Source organism: Polypterus senegalus, chromosome 3, assembly GCF_016835505.1.
Source record: "Polypterus senegalus isolate Bchr_013 chromosome 3, ASM1683550v1, whole genome shotgun sequence".
Classification (NCBI taxonomy): domain Eukaryota; kingdom Metazoa; phylum Chordata; class Cladistia; order Polypteriformes; family Polypteridae; genus Polypterus; species Polypterus senegalus.
Genome location: NC_053156.1, coordinates 27,633,539 through 27,655,108, shown reverse-complemented (window position 1 = coordinate 27,655,108; position 21,570 = coordinate 27,633,539). Strand labels below are relative to the sequence as shown.

General features: G+C 41.6%; 1 protein-coding gene across 6 annotated transcripts in view; it reads right to left on the bottom strand.

Annotated features, from left to right (window-relative positions):
• Window positions 1–14,548: 14,548 nt before the first annotated feature.
• The window catches only part of hdac7a (histone deacetylase 7a), a 278,061-nt gene continuing 271,039 nt past the window's right edge, over window positions 14,549–21,570 (bottom strand). For 3 of the 6 annotated variants that reach the window (XM_039746854.1, XM_039746853.1, XM_039746855.1), the window contains exon 26: window positions 14,551–15,448. In XM_039746854.1, coding sequence (XP_039602788.1) covers window positions 15,415–15,448 — 34 coding nt within the window. In that variant the 3' untranslated portion in view covers window positions 14,551–15,414. Of the gene's footprint in view, window positions 15,449–21,570 lie in introns of all 6 variants that reach the window. The other 3 variants (XM_039746851.1, XM_039746856.1, XM_039746852.1) reach the window with 2 other exon arrangements.

Sequence of the window (21,570 nt, the reverse complement as noted above, 5' to 3'; positions counted from 1 at the left end):
CCGCCATTTTAGTGTCACCAAATCTGCATACCTTTGGAAGGAAACCGGAGCACAGTGTGGAAACCCAGCTGGAAAACACGCAAACTCCAGGCAGGGAATATCAGCGACGTGACTCCCTGCGAGATAGCAGCACTAACGCTCCCCCACCGTGTCACCCCCATGTGTGTAATTATTAACAGTATTCATTATTTAAACTAAATTAACGATTTATGTTACATAAACGTTACATACTTTAATGCATTTCATCATGAAGGTGATATCAAGTATAAATCTAAGGATTCTAAATGTGCAGAGAGTTGGAATATCGTACATTTATTGTGTTCTGTGTGATGATCTGCTGCTGCTTGCAGATGCTGTCAGGTCAGGAGGAAGCCCCAGAAAGAAAAGACGGCACAGAAGATGGTATGTGAGATTTTTTAAAATGTATCGCGTCATTACGTTGGAGAATATGCGACGCTTGAATATAAAAGCACCACGAATGCATCAGTATGTCAGCATTTTGCTTCACCACATCGAAGCTCACTCATCGATCCTGTAGGATCCACAAAGCAACTTTCTGTCACAAGTAGATAGTAGACGTCACGTCCCGACTTTATCACGCCGATTTTCTGCTGGTACTGCAACTCGCGCACGCATCACGTTAATTTCTGAGGACCTGCTCAGAGGACGCGTCAAATGAACGCTGGGAGCGCGGTCAGCCATGATGCGTTCTAAGCGTGAAGTATAAACGAGCCCTTATTGTCATCGTACAGCCGCCCAAACCCGACACAAGTTTGCCACACTGAAGCCTCAGACAGATTCAGCGACCTTAGACATGCTGAGGCCCGTAAGGCGACACCCTGTCTAGTGGCATCTCCTTGACCCCGCCCACTTTCCAGGAGCCACTCCCCATGTTTCTCCTACATTACATACTCGTTATACCCATTTTAATTCCTTTAAGTTCCTGCTCTCAAACCTGTAGTATAGAGGCCTTTATTAAAGTTACTAGCAAAATACCCGCGCTTTGCAGTGGAGAAGTAGTGTGTTAAAGAAGTTATGAAAAAGAAAAGGAAATATTTTAAAAATAACGTAACATGATTGTCAATGTAATTGTTTTGTGAGTGTTATGAGTGTTGCAGTCATCAAGGATTTGATTATCATTATTACTTTCAATCAGGTTTGTATTTGGAGGATGTGTTGTGTTCAAGTTATATTCCGTGTTTGTCAACCGTTGTAAAGATAACAGGCTTCATTCATCGAAGTGATCACTACCCAAATCGGTACTCATGAATCTAAGATGTTTAACAGGCATTCCCGGTATTAAGTTGTGGATTTGCTTGCAAATATTTAGCGGTAGCATGTCTATGAACTTAATTTAACCTTTCAGAGTCCTGCAAAGTCAGTTCACGTGAGCCGCTCGGAGTACATGCATCGAAGCTTCTCAGCTGTGCTTGTGCTATCTCGTGCGATCTCGCAATGTCTTTATTTAATGTTAGCTCAGACCCGGCACTTAAAAGTTTCTCTCGCACTTTCGCTGAGTTTGCGCCAAACACTAGTCTATCCCTGACCATCTCATCTTCGTTTGCATAAGCACAGTCCTTCACCAGCAATTTTAACTCTGCTACAAAGTGCTGAAAAGTTTCGTTTATACCCTGCGTCTTCTCATTAAACTTGTATCTTTTGAATATCGTATTCGTCTTAGGCATGACAAACGCCAGCCGCAGCCTGTCTATGAACCTAATTTAAAGTTAAGCTTTACACCTTGCTTTCCTATTGTAACCTCAGATCCTCAAATGAGTGTCTCCTTAGAATTCCAAAAGCTAAACTTAAAAGAAGTGGTGAGGCGGCCTTCTGCTGTTATGCACCTAAAATCTGGAATAGCCTGCCAATAGGAATTCGCCAGGCTGATACAGTAGAGCACTTTAAAACACTGCTGAAAACACATTACTTTAACATGGCCTTTTTATAACTTCATTTTAATCGTAATTTAACTTAATCCTGATACTCTGTATGTTCAGTTCATCATAACAACTATTCATGGTGGCTCTAAAATCCGTACTGACCCCTACTCTCTTTTCTGTTTCTTTTTCCGGTTTCGTTGTGGTGGTGGCCTGCGCCACCATCACCTACTCAAAGCATCATGATGCTCCAACAATGATGGACGGATTAAAAGGAAGAAGTCTACGTGACCATCATCATCATCAAGCCCTTCCGTGAGAATCCTAAATCCAAAGAGGACTGTTTCATTTATGTTAGGTAGAATGCCCAGAGGGGACTGGGTGGTATCATGGTCTGGAATCCCTACAGATTTTATTTTTCTCCAGCCGTCTGGAGTTTTTTTGTTTTTTCTGTCCCCCCTGGCCATTGAACCTTACTCTTATTCGATGTTAATGTTGATTTATTTTTTATAATTATGTCTTTCATTTTTCTATTCTTTAATATGTAAAGCACTTTGAGCTACTGTTTGTATGAAAATGTGCTATATAAATAAATGTTGTTGTTGTTGCTATTGATATGTCTACAAAGGCTTGTTCAGCGTCAGAGGGTTTCCGCAGTAGCTGCACTTATGAATATGCTAAGCACAGTCTGTCACCCGCGAATATTTAGCGGCAGAGTATATCTATTGGAATGCCGCTGACGGACGGCCTTATATGGGCAGGCACTCAATTACGTGGGAGGCGTGACGATGAGGGACGTAACTCCGCCTCCCACGGCGACCGAGCTGCAGGCTATGGCCGGTATATATGTACATAAGTAGGTTCCAGTTATGACCGTTACACTTATAATTTTGAAATGAAACCTGCTTAACTTTTGTAAGTAAGCTGTAAGGAATGAGCCTGCCAAATTTCAGCCTTCTACCTACACGGGAAGTTGGAGAATTAGTGACATTGGAAACTTCAATATAGCGGCCGAAAGTGGCGTCATACCACCGAAATAAGTACGTACATTGGTTTTGGTTAGCGCAGGGAAGCTACCTACCAAATTTTGTGAAGATGGGGTCAGCCTTCTACCTACACGGGAAGTTGGAAAATTAGTGACGTTGGAAAGTTCAATATGGCAGCCGACAGTGCCGTCATACCATCGAAAAAAGTACGTACATCGGTTTCGGTTAGAACATGGAAGCCGCCTACCAAAGATGGGGCCATAAATAAGAAAATTCAACATGGCGGACGTTGTCGACCGTTACGTGTAGAATTTTGAAATGAAACCTGCATAACTTTTGTAAGTAAGATGTAAGGAATGAGCCTGCCAAATTTCAGCCTTCTACCTACACGGGAAGTTGGAGAATTAGTGATGAGTCAGTGCTTTGCTTTTATTAGTATAGATAAACTATCAAGGTCTCTCAGTTCAGCATCAGAAGCAAAACCATAGAATGGATGTGTCATTTTTTCTTGGTTTTATTTATACAAGAAGCAAAGGTGTGTACGCCTGACGAGCCACAATCAGGGTGAAACCCGCATTGTGTTCTCTTTGTATTATTTGGCAGGTACCGTATCACAGATCTATGAACTGCTTCTCGCAACTGAGAGGATGTGGCGGACGTTTGCTGACAGGTTGACCAAACACAAGCATTACCTGGTAGGTGACCATCCAAATAATCAGACCTATTACCTAAAGTAATACTCTAATCTTTACCCTGGCAGAGAAGCAAACCAACTGCCATGGCGCAACATCTGAGGATCAGTCTCCATGAGGGGAAGTAAAGATGCATACAGCCCCAATTGGCACACGCATCGTGTACTCTTTGGTATTATTTGGCAGATACCGTATTACATCATCTATATGGTGACAGGCGGCCTGCTAAATGGAAGGGCTGGGGGACAGAGCATCAGCAGGGCACTCACTAGTGGGCAGCCCTCCTGGGTGGCTGTGGCACCATGGATTCCACCAGGGTATGCTGGGAGTTGGAGTGTGGCATTGCCTGGTTGGATTCTGTGTAGGCCGCCAGGAGGAGCTGTAGAGCCCTACAGGGGGCTTTCACCACACCTGGGGGTGATTCCATGTCTAATTAATAAGCCACCTGCAATACTCCCAGGGTCTGCTTAAAAGGAGCCACGTCACTCACCTCAAGGAGCCAGAGTCGGGAGGAAGAGGGCTGAAGCTTGAGGTAGAGGAGTGGAAGCGGAAAGAAGAAGGAGGAGGACAGAAGGGATTGTATACGTGGTGCCCTGTGTACTGTGCTGTTGAGGGGAGTGCGGGAGACACGCTTCCCCTTTTTATAAATCAATGTGTGCTGTGCCGGAAGTCGTGTCTCTGCCCGTCTGTGTCGGGGTTGGGGCAGCTGGAGCGCCCCTGATTTCCATAATATACATATATGAGGGGGAGTCAAGCTAAAGTTAGAACGTGGGATTCATCTGAAAATGGAATGAACCTCCACAAAACTGACCGTGTCATATCTCAATGGGGTCTCCACCCTTCTCGATGCGCTTGCACCACCTGCCTGGATTCCAGCAGTTTTCCACGTAACCACTCGTTCCCCTGAGTTATTATCGAACACTACATGTCATGGGATCCTACAGTCACTAGTGTAAGTTATTGTGACTTGCTGGAGACCAATGTGAAGCCTGCTATTCGATCCAAGCGGTGGGGACTGCTGTCTCGTAGAGTCCTTTTGCTGCAAGACAATAGCCTCCTGCACACCCACACACTGCCAACACTACCAAGGCTTGTCTGGAGACTCTGAAGTTTGAGGTATTGCACATCCTCCTTATTTGCCAGATTTGGCACCATGTGATTTTCCATGGTCTCTGGACTGCTAAAGAAAACATCTAGGTGGTCATCGATTCAAGAACGATGACGACATGAAGAACAATTCCCTGCATGAGCAGCGAAGAGCAGATAACCTCTAAAATGGCATCGATGTCTGGCGAGAGACCAAAGCAAATGGACGACATTTTGCGTTATGATCGCTGAATCAGACTCCGATTTTGATGGAACTGGAGATGGAGATCGAAAACAAAAGTGAGGTTTCCAGCATCAGCTGAACTGTGGTGCTCAACACAATCAGACGGCAACGTTTGTCTGGGAGGGCCACCGTTTACGATGACAAGAGATACACAAGATTCTTTATTTGTCACATGCATAGTTATACAGGACAACACGCAGTGAAATGCATCCTGGTCCGCTTATCAAAAACTGTGCAAAGTTAGAAGAATATCAGTTAGATTAACAAAAAGTCACGAATTGAAAGATAACAGTATAGTAGAACATAAATAAGTAAAATTATGTGAATAAAGTAGAATTAAGTGTTAAGGTGCAATAGTGCTGTGATTATTGTGCAAAACCAAAGTTAGACAGGTGCCTAGTTAAATGACAGACCAATTCCAAAACAAGGTACGGGTAGATGGCATAGTACAACTTACAGTCCAGTCTAAGTATGTGGAGGGTCATGGATGAGATGGCGTGTTCTGATTTAACAGTCTTATGGCTTGAGGATAGAAACTCTTTCTGAGTCTCTCTGTCCTGGCCAGGATGCTGCAGAACCTTTTGCCTGATTTTAACAGATGAAACAGGCTATTGCTGGGATGAGAGGAGTCATTGATAATCCTGAGAGCTCTGGTCCTGCATCTTCTGGTGTAAATGTCCTGCATAGATGGTAGAGCTGACCTGGAGCAGCGTTCCACTACACAGATCACTCTCTGTAGGGCTTGACAGTCCTGAACTCAGCAGTTTACAAACCAGGATGTAATGTTCTGTGTCAGGAGACTTTCCACAGCGCCAGAGTAGAAAGTCTTTAGAATCCCCGAAGAGACCCCAAACTTAATAAGCCGTCGGAGATGGTAGAGTCTCCGCTTTACCCTTTTGTTCTGAACTTGGATGTGTTCAGACCATGTCAGGTCCTCAGAAATGTAAACCACCAGGTATTTAGAACTGTTCAGCCTTTCCACTTGAGTCCTGTTAATGATGAGGGGCTTACAGTCCCGCTGCTGTCTCCTGCTGAAGTCCACCACCAGCTTCTTGGTTTTGCTGAAGTTGAGCTGGAAGCAGTACCACGATGTCAAGTTTGCAACTTCATCCATGTAGGCCGTCTCATTGTTGTTCGCGATGAAGCCCAGTACCACCGTGTCATTCTGCAAACTTCACGATAGGGTTGGAGGAATGCATGGCCGTGCAGTCATGGGTGTAGAGGGAGTACAGCAGGGGGCTAAGAACACACCCTCGAGGAGCTCCTGTGTTGATGGTGTCGCACAAAGCCAAGTGGCGTAGCGGGTGGAGGGCAAGGGGGTACATCTGTCCCCAGGCGCAGCATCCAGGGGGTGCCAAATTGATGTTACAAAATTTTACAATGAAATGTTTTCCATTCTTAAATGCACTAAAAATGAAATAAAAAACATTCGCATACTCAGTCCATCACGCCATCAGGATGAGGATATCTTTTTCCTATGCTTTTTGTCTCTTTCTGATTTCGAACACGTACGAGTTCAGTATACCCAACAGACAATAATTTATCCCCTCCACTACTCTAACATGCTTGACTCCCACCCAGAAACATTTTTGATGTTATTAAACAGGTCGCGCAACTGACATGAGGCATTAGTGTATCATTGTCTAAGTTGTTGCAAACGCCATTTCTGTGTGCCAAGTGGTTTGTGTTTATGTGAAAATATACGCATAAAAGCGCTTTAAAAAATTTAAATATTTAAAAATTTGAAACTATTTAAAATAAAAAATATGGATTTTTTTCTTAAAATACTATTATTTTGAATACATTTTTTAAAATCTTCTTGCCCTTCCCCATTGCATTTTGGCAAACAGGAGAGGGTGCAAAATCTTCAGTTTTCCCCGGGCGCTGAAAACCCTAGCTACGCCTCTGACAAAGACAGCCAGTCCACCATGCATTCCTGCTGGCCGTCAAGACCCAACAGCACCAGACCCCCAATCCACACGCAGCCAATGCCACCAGAGATGGCGAACAGGCGCTGGCACAGCACACAGTAACTGACGTTATAACCCTTAAACTGCCACAACCGGCTAGAGTCGGTTACCAATGCCATTTGCCAGCACGCCGGAGCTGATCAGTCCGTGCCGTACATTTGTTGAGCAGGCAGCTCACTGACCACTGGCGCCCCCTAGTGAATCAGCATCACTGTCTCTGGGATTCAACGGCTGCACTAGGCTGGCCTGAGAGCATCGGCGTTTACCTCTGTGTGCAGCCAGTTCAAGCGCAGTTGATTGACTGAATTTCATCAATGGCATCAGTTACACCCCATACTTATAATAATTGATTGTTGCAGTAGTTTATTATTTTTTTTTTATATAGTTTTTACAGTTCACCGTTTCCTTGGTGAATTGTAACGTTTCCTTAAAAAGTGCAGCAGAAAAGTATTTGGCGTAACCCAAGTATGTGGCAGTTTAAGGGTTAAGTTGATCTCTCGTGTGCCTTTTCAGAAAACGGAGCCCACAAAGAGTTCACAAAAAATGAAACCACAGGCCTGAAAATAAGAAGTATATTTTAACTCTTTATTAAAAAGGACAAAAAATAGTACAAAATGGACAATTATGCTTGTATTTACATACAGAACAACCGACATGAAATAAAAGAATCGAAAAAGGTAGACCTGGTCATCCATTTATGCAGATGAGCATAGCATCAAGGCACTCTGTTGGTACAAGGAGTTCTTTCTTTTTATTTTATTTTTTTGGTCAAATTGTTATTTACAAAAGAACACAAAACAAAAAGCCTAGCGATATATTGCTTCTACTTCATTTCGGAGTTTCAGCCATGTCTGATCATTCTCAGAAGCATCTCCTTCGTGGTCAGCATCCTGGATTTCTCGGACGGGCTCTGAATTTCAACAGAAACCCCGTGGACTTTTTGAGCAGAGGCTGCTCGCCGTTCTGAGTTACATACAAGGGGGTCCAGGAATGACCCCCTGCTAAAGCCCCATCCGTCACCTGGGGCTCCTACATTTTCGGCGGACCCTTAACCGATAATGTGATCGATAGGACGTGTTGCCCACTTGGCTTACTTTAGTATAACCAAACGCCTTCTTGGACGTCCCCCACAGATCCCAGACATGTGCCAATATCGTCTCCTGTGTCAATAACGCCACCTTTAGACCACCTCAGCTACATCATCTGGTAAGACAGCCGACATTCTGGGGTTAGAGACAAAATGTCCATGTTTGATCAGACAGATTTAAAACACATCAAGCAAAAACACTGACAAAACAGAGACAGATTTCCGTATCACTTTCAACAGACTTAAGACTTTAGAAATTTCTGCGACGTAGTCACCCCGTTCCTTGACCAGACAGCCATCACCCCTTCTATTAGGGACACATTGCGTTTCTTTCTTTTTGATCCATTTAAGACGTTAACCAGACGTACCGACAAGGCAAGCCTCCATTTTTGAACTCAAAAACAAATTTTCATTTCAATCATTAATAAGACTTAAGACACACAAAGTCGATTTCTTGTTAAAAGAGCGACGATTCTGATATAAGAGAGTCCTTTCACTTTTGACAGATTTTAGGACGGCGAAAATCTCAACAAGACAGTTGCCGTGTTTTGACCAAACAGCCACCAACCGGTGACGTGGGACAAATTCGCCTTTTGATCAGCTCAAGACGTTAACTGGACAAGGCAAGACACTCATTTTAGAATTAAAAAAGAATTTTCATTTCAATCTTTAAAAAGATTTAAGACGCACAAAGTAGAAATCTTGACAATACTGCCGATTCTGGTATCAGAGACAAGCTGCCATTTTACGTTTTAATAGATTTAAGGCACATAAATTGGAAATCTCTACAAAATCGTCACCGTTTCTTGATGTGATTGCCACCATGATGGCAAGAGGTAGAAATCCGGAATTTTCTTTTAATCGATTTAAGACCGGCGATTTTCAGCGCAAGACAAATTTTCATTTCTGTGTTAATTGAGTTACGACACATAAATTGAAAATCGCAACAAGATCATCACCATTTTTTGACGTGATTGCCACCATGATGACAAGAGGGAGAAATCCACAATTCTCTTTAGATCGGTTTAAGACTGTGATTTACAACACAAATTTTCATTTCTGTGTTGAGGTACGTCACATAAATTGGACATAACAAAATTGTCTCAGTTTCTTGACGTGATGGCTGCCACGCTGGCAAAAGGGACCAACTTGCATTTCTTTTTCGATCGATTTAAGACTGTGATTTTCAACGCAAGACAAATTTTCATTTCTGTAATTGAGTTACGACACATAAATTGGAAATCGCAACAAGATCATCACCGTTTCTTGAAGTGATTGCTACCATGATGACAAGTGGGATAAATCTGCAATTCTCTTTTGATTGATTTAAGACTGGCGATCTTCAACACAAGACAAAATTTTCTTGCGTTGAGTTACGACACATAAATTGGAAATCGCAACAAAATTGTCTCCGTTTCTTGACGTGATGGCTGCCACGCTGGCAAAAGGGACAAACTTGCATTTCTCTTTTGATCGATTTAACACCGAGATTTTCAACACAACTGTTCACTTCTGCATTCCGGTAACAAAGTATACCGCATTTTCAACCAGATATCCCAAATCCTGTATTTTCTTGACAATATTCTGGAGACGCATTAAGTGGAAATTTTGACAAGGTAGTTGCCATTAAGGATTTCAAAATATTTTTGATTTATTGCAAATTAATTTCTGGGGAAATTTTCTTCCTAAAGAGTTAAGTATAAAAAAATTCTGTTTTGAAATTTTTTAAAACGGGACAAGCAGAAATCTTCAAAAAACATGGTGGCCATTCTGGTATCAGAGGTAAATTTTCATTTCACTTTTGAAAAGCCAGTAGAAAACTGAATAAGAAAGTCCCCCGTTTCTCGACCAGACACCCACCAAACAGGTACCTCAAATTCTGCCTTTTCTTTTCAATATTTTTTAAGATGTTTTAAGTGGAAACTTTGAATAGGTGGTGGCCATTCAGGGTCGAGAAAAATTTTGATGTAGCTGTAATTGATTTAAGACGCATCGAGCGGAAAACTTGAAATCTGGTGAAATTTGCTTCCAAAACCCACAGACGTGTTATTTAGGCGTAAAAAGTTAATCATTTTCTACTTTGAAATATTTCAAATTTTGGAAATAAACACTGGCTATTCTGGTACCAGACTAACATTTTCATTTCACTTTTGAAAGGAAGTCGGGAACAATTCAAGAAGAAAGTCGCCGTTTCTCAACCAGAAAAGCACCTCCCTGGTGATGAGAACAAGCGTCCTTCTTCCTTTCACTCAATTTAAGATGCTAAGCAGACATACTGACAAGGCAATCCACCATTTTGAGGTCCGAGTTTACAGACGTGTAAAATGGAGGTCTCAACAAGGAACCCATTATTTTCAACCAAATCCTGACATAAGGGCCAAATCTGCTGTGGGTTAAGTAGAAATTTTGGAAAGGTGGTCGCCATTCAAGGAAAAGTTTTATTTAGTTGTAAAGTCACATTGAGTGGGAAACTTAGTGTGATAATAAAAGGAATCCCGTGGTGAAATGTGCTTCCTAAACCCATCGATCTAAGACGTGGAGTTAAGCGTGTATTTCTAAACGATTCAAGATAAGATAAGCATAAATAGTGGAGAACAACAGTAGCTATGCTGGTATCAGAGGTGAGCTTCCCTTTCATTTTTGATAAATTTAAGACGTGGAAATCTCAACAAGACAGCTATCTCCTGAAATCACGAAAGTTTCATTTTTCATTTCAGCAGATTTAAGACACAAGGTTTTAGTGAGCACGATGGGATCAGAGACGAGCCATTGTTTACCTAAAACAGATCAGGGGTACGTCAGGTAGAAACATTAGGGAGACAGCAGACACTATGGAGTCAAGTCGTAGTTTGTTTTCCAATCGTAAAAACCGAAGCGTGGCTGTGAAGTTCGCCATTCTTATTTCTGGCCATGTTGTCTACATACACACTGCGATAGGCTCCGAGTGGAGACCTCACAGGGGTGCCAGTCTTATGGCAGATTGGCTTTCTTCATCTACTGATCGACGACGATGGCGATACAAAATGGGCGTGTCGAAAATCACAATCCCTAGTTTTGAGCATTATCCTAAGAATTTGTTAACGTGACGCTAGACTGTTCTTTCACAGAATCTACCGAGTGGTTGGGTCACTGGCAGGTTGTAATGAAGGCCACCGTCTCATTCCAGAAAAGCAACCAGTGTAGCTCCTGCAGAGGCCTTCAATACTACAAACTCCTGGCTTTATCACTGGGGAAGAGAGATCATTACAAGCAGTAGTCGTTTTTAAGAGCTGATGAAACACTTCATCAAGGTTCTGTCTGATCTCTGGATCAATCAGGTAAGTGAGCCGGTCCGAGTGGTGTTTGAAACACATAATGGGACAAGCAAACACTCATACGTATCTCCCTCATATAGTCAATGACCTAGCTGGTCTCATTTTCAAACAAATGGGTTGCACAGCGGGCCGTGCGAGTCTGTGCGGTCTCGGGATAACCATCACATGGAGTGGACCAAGGCTCAAGCAGGTCTGTGAGGTCATCCTTTGAAGGGAAAGGGACAAGACGATACCAGCGTGGATCTCAAGTTCAAATGAATGTGACGTACAGACAGAGCCATGAATCTGGTGTGCGGAGCTTTACGTGGGTCAATCAAAAGGGGAAGAAATGGTGCTAAATGACGAGATCCAAAATGTCGGTCCTATCTCAAGATGTTCTTAGGACTGTCTAGTCGCCAGTTCAATCGTATGGTTAGTCACCGATGACCAGACCACACCACATCAGACCAGACTTTGTTTCGATCATCTAGAATGAAGGAAGTTCTACAGGGGTCTGCTGGGTTTCAGATTCAGTAGAATGGAATGAACCGAGGATGGAACGGACATTCGTTCTGAGATTTGCGCAAGTCCATGTGGTCCAGGGTTTCAATAAACTTTATAAACAAATAGAAGATCTGGCATCACACTCTGAAACTCTCATTAGAGACAAAAACGGAGAACCAGTTCAGGCTCTACTGCTCAGATCCTCATTTCTTAATTTTTATTTACATCCAAAATGAACTTTTGGGGGCTTCCTTCACATTATCAACAAACTTCTTTGGTCTACCAAAACATGCACGCCGTGCTGAAGAACTGCAGGAGTTTGGGATGTGCGACCCACCAATTGAGGAGAGCAACACATTTTAATGCGGAGTATACTTTGTGAAAATTGGGATGGGTTCACTTTAGGAAGGTGTGGCAGCAAATAAGGGTTCTCAGTTGTAATTCGGTAGAATGTTAAAACGAGCTGCGTGTTGTCTTCGTTGTCTAGCAGTTTTACTCTTTTTGTGAACTTGGAGAGGTGTCAGCTAACTCTTAAGAATGAGCCAGGGCAGAGTATGTGCTGCCCCACTGGCTTTCATAAGACCACACTGGCAGTGCCATATTACTGGCACGTGAGTCCCATTAATCTTTGTCTTGAGGAAAAAAACCTCCAGATAGACTATGTGTTTAGTGAAAACTTCAAGCCTTGCCCTCCGTTGCTGAGGTGTTTCCCTTGCACGTTATTGGGCCACGGCATTTGCTTCGTTTCGACATTGTGTCTCTTCATCTGTGTCATTAGCATGACGTTTGATGCCCACACAGGTCTTTCGTAGTGAGATGTGAGGTGCATGCAAAGGCCGAAAAATGTAAAAGTGCACGCATGCGCCATCTAGTGGCCGTGGTTGAGCGTGAGCAGAGCGGACTGCTCCACACACACACACAGGTCTTTCATTTATACAAAGGGGCACATGAAAAGCTGGGAAAGGAGCCAATGGGCACTTTGGAGGACTGGCATTGGGACGCCGTCATTTTTGTCCTTTTTGAGCGACCCTATTAAAAGAATGCAGTCAACTGATGGCCACATCCTATTGGTGTAAAAACATTATACGTATATGTTATATATACAGTGGTACCTCGGTATACGTCCTTAATTCGTTCCAGACCCTTTGACTTATACCAAACAGTACGTATACCAAACAAATTTTTCCCATAAGAAATAAAGGGAAAATGATTAATCCGTTAACATGAAAAAAAATCCTATTGTTATTGGCATATTATACATTGATGGGGCTGTATAAAATAATTTAAACACTGCTTAATACTAAAATACATAAATACAAAAGCAATTAGATGAAATAAATGAAAATTTAACCTCACTTTACTTTTCAATAACGTCTTTGTTTTTCACAATCGTAGATACCGTCATTCTCGGCATACGGTATGCAGCAGCCAAGTCCCGGATGCGCATGCCACCTTCATACTTTTCAACAATCAATTCAAATTTACGCGAAAAAACACAATATCACGTGAAAATTCACAGAGAGTTATAAATGCGTACTGACGCTCACGGGCAGTCGTGGCTTCGTCTCAAGAGAGGTAAACAAGGGTAGCGCACGGTGTTCTAGCACATGAGTCGTATTCCAAGGTCGTATACCCAGCAAAAGTTTTCGCATCCAAACAGGACGTATACCAAGGTACCACTGTGTGTGTGTGTGTAGAGATATATATATATATATATATATATATATATATATATATATACACACACACACTAAAACACACACATACAGTGGAATGAGGCAAATTTGTGGGGAGAGGGGGGCAGAAGTATGGTACTCAACTCGCAGTGTCTGTACATTTAGATGATTCTTAAGAAGCCACCCTTATTATTGCTATTCACCTATATAGTCAAATAAAAAAAAAAAAATCTCCTATACATTATTACAGTAGGCTTGTTTATCCACAGGTTAAAATACTGGTATGTAGATCTATAATACAATCATGGAGAAAAAGTGGAATAATCTGTAAGAGAGGAGAAGGACCAACGGGGTGGGGATCCTGCAGTCCTGCTTCTTTCTCATGTTTTGATCCACACCAGTCCACTCCATCGCAAAACGTCCCGAGTATTAAATGCCAATAAGAATTGGATTTTCATGTCCCATTTCAGATAAACAAGTGTCCTTGGGATTCTCCAACAAGTAAATTTGAAAGATCAGTTATTCAACAAGAAAATGGGTTCCAGGCAACCCAAAGGCCAAACTTGAGTATGAACGTCTAGAAGAACATCCTCGGGTAACACAGCACCACATTTCACAAAAAAAAAATATATATATATATATATATATATATATATATATATATATATAAAATGCAGTCTTTGGTCTTAGTTTGAGACTCAAGTATGGATATCATATTTAAAAAGAAAAAAAACTAGCCATACAAATTGGAAGAATGAGAACATTCTTAAAAAAAAAAAAGATAAATTCCTCATTTCTTGATAGAAAAGGCTTTCGCTAAATGCAGAATTAAATTATGTTCTTTCTTTTTTTTCTTTGTTTGTTTTATTCCTGGCCCTCGCTAAAGGAGGAAATTGTTCATAGTTCACATTTTGGAATGCATAGTGCAAGTAACAGACCACAGACTTGAGGTTTCTTCTTGTTTTTCCTATATATTTATACAGAGTATATATCAATACATATATAGGTACACACACACACATCAACATGTCTGCATACTTATATATGTATTTATCTATATATATATATATATATATATATATATATATATATATATATATATATATATATATACATACATACACACACACATATGCCTACATACTTTATATGTACCCACGTACAGCCTGCATACCGCACATATACTGTACATATAGAGTATGTAAGCATACAGCTTTAGTGGTTATTTAAAACAAAATCATCCACAGTAATATGAGGTGGAAAGACGTGTTTAAAAAGTTAGGTGTGATTCTTTGTTCTCTGCCCCAAGCAATAAACAATCTTTTTACATATTTATTCACAGCTGCCACTAGGTGGCATCATGTAAGGCGTTTGCTTTGGTGGGAATGTTATTTTGTTATTTATTTACTTTTTTATCTTCCAAAAAAAACCCCCAAAAAAGTATCTTGCTTCTCATCTGGAATAGATTGTGAAAAAAGAAGAAAAGAAAAATCTCAAAAGTTCTCAAAAACCCGGACAGCTTCTGGATATGGAAAGAAGTAAGGCAACCGTAAGGTCAGGACATCCTTCTTTTTTTCATCCTTCTTTTTGCATGCACAGTTTCAAAAAAAAAAAAAAAAATAGTAAAAAAATAAAGTTCAGGTCTTGTTGCACACTCGTGACACCTGGATGGCATGCCACTACGGTACTCCTTCATTAAGTTGCCTCACGGCTTCCGGAATGTTCTCTTTGGTCCTGTGGAGGAATCTTGCATGCGTAGAGTTGTGACATATTTGAATGTGGCAGGGACAGGAAGGCCCTTCTAGGCACAGTTGCTATTTGTTTACTCTGCTGCCATCCAAAGTTTCCCCACCATGCCGGAAGAGGACGGTACACTTCGGTTGCATAGATTTCAAGACTCCTGAGTGGTTCTTTTTTTTTTTCCACCCCCCCACATTGTGTTGATGCTTGGGGCATGTGAGGTGACAAGTTGGGTGGTGTTGTAGGCGTCCGCTGTGTATTAACAGTCTTCTTCCATTGGTTCATCATGAGATCTGAAGGGTAAAAAAACAAAAACAAAATAACAGTAATTAACCTGTTTGCGTATCACTGATTTATAAAAATGTTTGCATAATTAGACTTTTCTAACTATGGAGGATACGGCCAAAGTAATTCATGTATTTATTTCTAGTAGGATTGACTACTGTAATGCATTATTCAAATAATTCCATATGCAGCTTTCAGTTCATTCAAAATACTGTTGGGAGAATCACTACAAGAACTAGAAAGGACAAACACATAACCTCTGGCCTTACGTCATTACACTGGCTTCCAGTTAAGCTTAGGGTTGATTTCAAAAATCTCCTTCTTACTTACAAGGTCTTAAATGGCCAAGGCCCTGCTTACTCATTGGAACTTCTCATTACTCATAAACCAGAGCACACATCAGGATCTCAAGAGGCCGCCAGCCTGCTTATGAATATAAAGACTAACAAAATGGCAGTGGGAGGTCGAGGTCGAGTCATTAGTCACAGAGACCCGCAGCTATGAAAGACATGTCCCTTCACAGTCTGTTCACATCCGGGCCTGAAGGGACACCCAGGTTATCTGTCTCACTTGCCCTGGTTAAGAGGTGAGAAATATGGAGTCACTGTTGGTCTTAAGACCCTTTAAGGTTCACCCTGCGCTTGCAGATCCCTGGTCTGGATTCGTACTGTAGGCTGTTCTCTCACAGGTCTAACCCTGCTTAGGCCTTCAATGACACCCCCCACCACCTGAACATGAGACCAGAAAGATAAGAATCTAGACGAAAGTACGAGGGGCGTTCAGTTATAAGTTGGAATTTTCATACTCTGTTCTTATAAAGCGTGCAAGGTAGACACGACTCCTTGGACAAACACATGCATGTTTGAAGTTGGTGTTAGTACTGCTATAGCTGCTCTTTACCCCCTTCCTGCCAGTTGTAATCAACATGTCGGAACAGGATGTACAAAGTAGTGTTACGCAACTATTTATTATTAAACTAGGGGGTTTGCCCCCTGCACACTTCGCTCGCCAACCCCCACGGCCTGCGCTACTCAACAGCCACTTTGTGTCTCTGCCACTCGTGTTGTGAAGAGGGGGGTTGAACGCACCCCAAGGAGATGCAGTCGCTCCTCCGAAACCCCCTTTTAAACGGTGATACAACGGGAAACAAAAACAGTTTTTTACCTCCTCTTTGCTTGATCAGCTGCATGATTTTTATTTCAGCCGGTGCTTCGAACATTGAAAAGCCTGTACAGCAGCTGTCCTACTCTTTAAACGTCTTTTATTTCCAGCCCTGGGCCTGTAAATCTCTTGGCACAAAGTCTCGTCTTGCGGGACTCGAGTTCTTGATATTTTTTAGTTTATAATTTAAAAATGGAACAAGAATCTGAAAATCTAACAACATCACATTAAAGTTTGATGAATTCTGAAAAGAACGATACTAAACATACAGTGGTGTGAAAAACTATTTGCCCCCTTCCTGATTTCTTATTCTTTTGCATGTTTGTCACACAAAATGTTTCTGATCATCAAACACATTTAACCATTAGTCAAATATAACACAAGTAAACACAAAATGCAGTTTTTAAATGATGGTTTTTATTATTTAGGGAGAAAAAAAAATCCAAACCTACATGGCCCTGTGTGAAAAAGTAATTGCCCCCTGAACCTAATAACTGGTTGGGCCACCCTTAGCAGCAATAACTGCAATCAAGCGTTTGCGATAACTTGCAATGAGTCTTTTACAGCGCTCTGGAGGAATTTTGGCCCACTCATCTTTGCAGAATTGTTGTAATTCAGCTTTATTTGAGGGTTTTCTAGCATGAACCGCCTTTTTAAGGTCATGCCATAGCATCTCAATTGGATTCAGGTCAGGACTTTGACTAGGCCACTCCAAAGTCTTCATTTTGTTTTTCTTCAGCCATTCAGAGGTGGATTTGCTGGTGTGTTTTGGGTCATTGTCCTGTTGCAGCACCCAAGATCGCTTCAGCTTGAGTTGACGAACAGATGGCCGGACATTCTCCTTCAGGATTTTTTGGTAGACAGTAGAATTCATGGTTCCATCTATCACAGCAAGCCTTCCAGGTCCTGAAGCAGCAAAACAACCCCAGACCATCACACTACCACCACCATATTTTACTGTTGATATGATGTTCTTTTTCTGAAATGCTGTGTTCCTTTTACGCCAGATGTAACGGGACATTTGCCTTCCAAAAAGTTCAACTTTTGTCTCATCAGTCCACAAGGTATTTTCCCAAAAGTCTTGGCAATCATTGAGATGTTTCTTAGCAAAATTGAGACGAGCCCTAATGTTCTTTTGCTTAACAGTGGTTTGCGTCTTGGAAATCTGCCATGCAGGGCGTTTTGCCCAGTCTCTTTCTTATGGTGGAGTCGTGAACACTGACCTTAATTGAGGCAAGTGAGGCCTGCAGTTCTTTAGACGTTGTCCTGGGGTCTTTTGTGACCTCTCGGATGAGTCGCTCTGCGCTCTTGGGGTAATTTTGGTCGGCGGCCACTCCTGGGAAGGTTCACCACTGTTCCATGTTTTTGCCATTTGTGGATAATGGCTCTCACTGTGGTTCGCTGGAGTCCCAAAGCTTTAGAAATGGCTTTATAACCTTTACCAGACTGATAGATCTCAATTACTTCTGTTCTCATTTGTTCCTGAATTTCTTTGGATCTTGGCATGATGTCTAGCTTTTGAGGTGCTTTTGGTCTACTTCTCTGTGTCAGGCAGCTCCTATTTAAGTGATTTCTTGATTGAAACAGGTGTGGCAGTAATCAGGCCTGGGGGTGGCTACGGAAATTGAACTCAGGTGTGATACACCACAGTTAGGTTATTTTTAACAAGGGGCAATTACTTTTTCACACAGGGCCATGTAGGTTTGGATTTTTTTTCTCCCTAAATAATAAAACCATCATTTAAAAACTGCATTTTGTGTTTACTTGTGTTATATTTGACTAATGGTTAAATGTGTTTGATGATCAGAAACATTTTGTGTGACAAACATGCAAAAGAATAAGAAATCAGGAAGGGGGCAAATAGTTTTTCACACCACTGTATATATGTAGGTTTTAAAATAAGCCCGATTTAAAGCATGACATAAAACGTCACGTAAGATTGTTGCACTTTTAGGCTTAGGATTTTATATATAGAGAGAGTAGATCATTGACAAATGAAGAAGTCATTCCATCTCAGATTTAATCGAAATTTTAAAATCAGTTTGGGGACAAGTGTCTCTCTCGCAGTCTAGAGTGTATGATTGGTGCAAGTCATTCAGAGAGGGACTGTCATCTCTTCAGTCCACTTAAGGGATTTTTAGGAGGGAAGAAATTCAAGTCAAATGAGGAGGTTATTGACGCTGTGCAAGAACGGGTTAACATGCAGTCAAAAGACTTCTAACTCTTCGGGGATTCCGAAGCATCCTGAGCGCTGGAAAAAGTGGATTGCAGTGGCAGGAGACTATATAGAAAAACAGTGTGTAAGTCCAACTTCCTGTTTATATTTGAAAAACTCTCGTAATATAAGAATAATAATACAAGATTAAAAGCAAAATTTAAATAATTCAAAAATGACATTCTTTCAACAATTTCACGGTGAAGACACAGATTCTGGTTTTCCTCTCCGTCTTCAAGATGGCTCCCTGTTACAAATCTCATTCTGTCTACATAAGAAACATTTGGTGCCCTCGTCGTGGCATTTCTCGATTCGTTTTTGTCTCATCCCAGACTTTCCCTTCTGAGATCGTTTTCGCATTTTTTTCCTTTTCTCTAAACTAAACAGTTCCTTCTTAAATCATTACAGCACAAAATGGCTGAAAATTGTGATGCTGTACTGTACCACACCTCTCCTCAGATTTGGTGACATCTGCTGCATATTCATCCAGAATCAAAACTAGTTTGCTTTGTTCAAAAGTAACATGTCTTTTTTTTTTTTAGGAGCTCATTTCGTATCTGCTGAATTTCCATACATCGAGACCACTGTGACCCGAGACCCTCCTGTATTTAATGCACTGGACTGGTGTCCCGACCCACCCCTGGTGAACTGAGTGCGATTGTCAGAGCGTTGCACCCCTTGGTGAACTCAGCCTGGAGGTGAGAGCTCGGGTGGGTCCCCCTTTGTGAACTGAACACAATCGCTGCTTGATCACAATTCTTAGATTGTCATTCTAAGCAATAGCAACTCGTGACCCGCTGGTGGCGGCCTGTGATCCCAACCCACTCCATCACAGGTGGCTGCACCTGCGCTGCCTACCCTACAAAGTGCACTGGCAGTGTGAGCCCCTGTTCCCATGTCCGAAAAAACTTTTAAATCTTGGAAAATCTCAAGACCACCTTAGGCATAAAAGTTGGCCTCCTTGCTGCCGTATGCCACTGTAGGCACCGCTGAACGGCTGCTCTTTTAGATGCCCAGACGGAGGCTGTTTTGTGCTCCAGCACACTAATATTTATATTTTTGCTGTGATTGCTTCAGAAACACCACACACATTCATTTGTCACTAGAAATTGTGTTCTTAAGTGAAGCAACTTTTGATATATTTACAAAAATAAAAATGTGTCTGCGCAGTTCAAAGTTGGGTCTATGGGGCGTCAGTCCAAACATGAAAGTAAAAGCCTGCTGCAAACTTTTGATCTCTGAAAACAGGCCTTCCACGTTTCCGAGGTATGTTTATGGCAACAAAAGGAAATTGCATGTAATAAACTTTGTCACAGATTCTTGGCACGGTTTTGTCCTGAGGTTAGGATGTGTTCCTGTTCACGTGTCTGGTCACAGTGGCGCAAGTGGGTGGTAAAACGGCCTAAAAACCATGAAACCTGAAGCTGCTCAGCACCGTGCTGCCTTTTCACTTTCACCGGGATAAACATTTAATGACATATAAATACGGTGCCGTTCAGAAAGCATTCAGACCCCTTTACGTTTTACACCAGGGGTCTCAAACTCCGGGCCTGGAGGCCCACTGTGGCTGCAGGTTTTCATTCAAACCCTTTTCTTACTTAGTGACCTGTTTGTGCTGCTAATTAACTTCTTTTGTATTCATTTTAATGGACTTGTTTTTTTTTTTTTTTAAGATTTGTTCCCCTGAACTTCTTCATCATTCCTCTGAATTGCTTCACTTATTTCCTTTAACAGAAATGAAATGTGACGTGAGGTAGCTAACAGAAGACCAAGTAAGTCATTGCCTCAAATTCCAACCAGTTGCTTAATTAGGCGTGATTCTTATTGCTAATTAAACTCGTTCTTTAATTCCATGGCTTGTTGCTGCTCTCATTGTGCAATAGCAGACATTTCTTAAATTGTTGATTTACTCTTTTCTAAGAGCGCTGATAAAATGTTTTGTCGATCTGAGAAGATCAGCATTCCTGAGACCTTCACTTTTCTTTATTTTCAGATATCGTATTTTCAGATATCGTGTGCTTGTCATATTTTGGCTCATTTTGTATCTCATTATTTGGCTGCTAATTAAGGGAAAACAACAAAACAATTAAGGGGTCTGAGTCTTCAAGATCAAATCAGTTAAAATGAATCTGAAACAGGTCACTAATTAAGAAAAGGGTTAGAATGAAAATCTGCAGCTACTGCGGCCCTCCAGGCCCCGAGTTTGAGATCCCCGTTTTACACATTCTATTATGTTGCAGCCTTGTGCTAAAATCGCTTGAATTCTTTTCCCCGCCTCCGGTCATCAAACAACACTCAAAAACCCCAGAAAGCAAAAAAAAAGGAATTCAGCAATTTTTATGCAAATTTATTAAAAAAAACTAGGGGGTTCACCCCCTGCTCACTTTGCTCGCTAACCCCCCACGGCCTCCGCTACATGCCAGCCACTTCATGTCTCTGCTGCTCACATTGTGAGGGTCAAGCTCCCTCAGAGTGTATGTTTTTACTTTCTCGTATAGGGAAAGTATTGCAATCGTCCAAAAATTCAATCTGGAGAATCTAATGAATCTCAAAATTTTAGACCTCCCGGAGTCTGATTTACTTTCTCGTTTCATTTGTAACTTCTTTTTTGTCTCCTTATTTATCCACTCTTAACTTTCTGATTGCTTCTAAATTTCGGAATGAACTTGGTTCCTGCATCATACAGAAGACGTTTTCAAACCTCCCCCATCAGCTCAACTGTCTTCACAATTAAAAGCCTCACACGTTTGATCG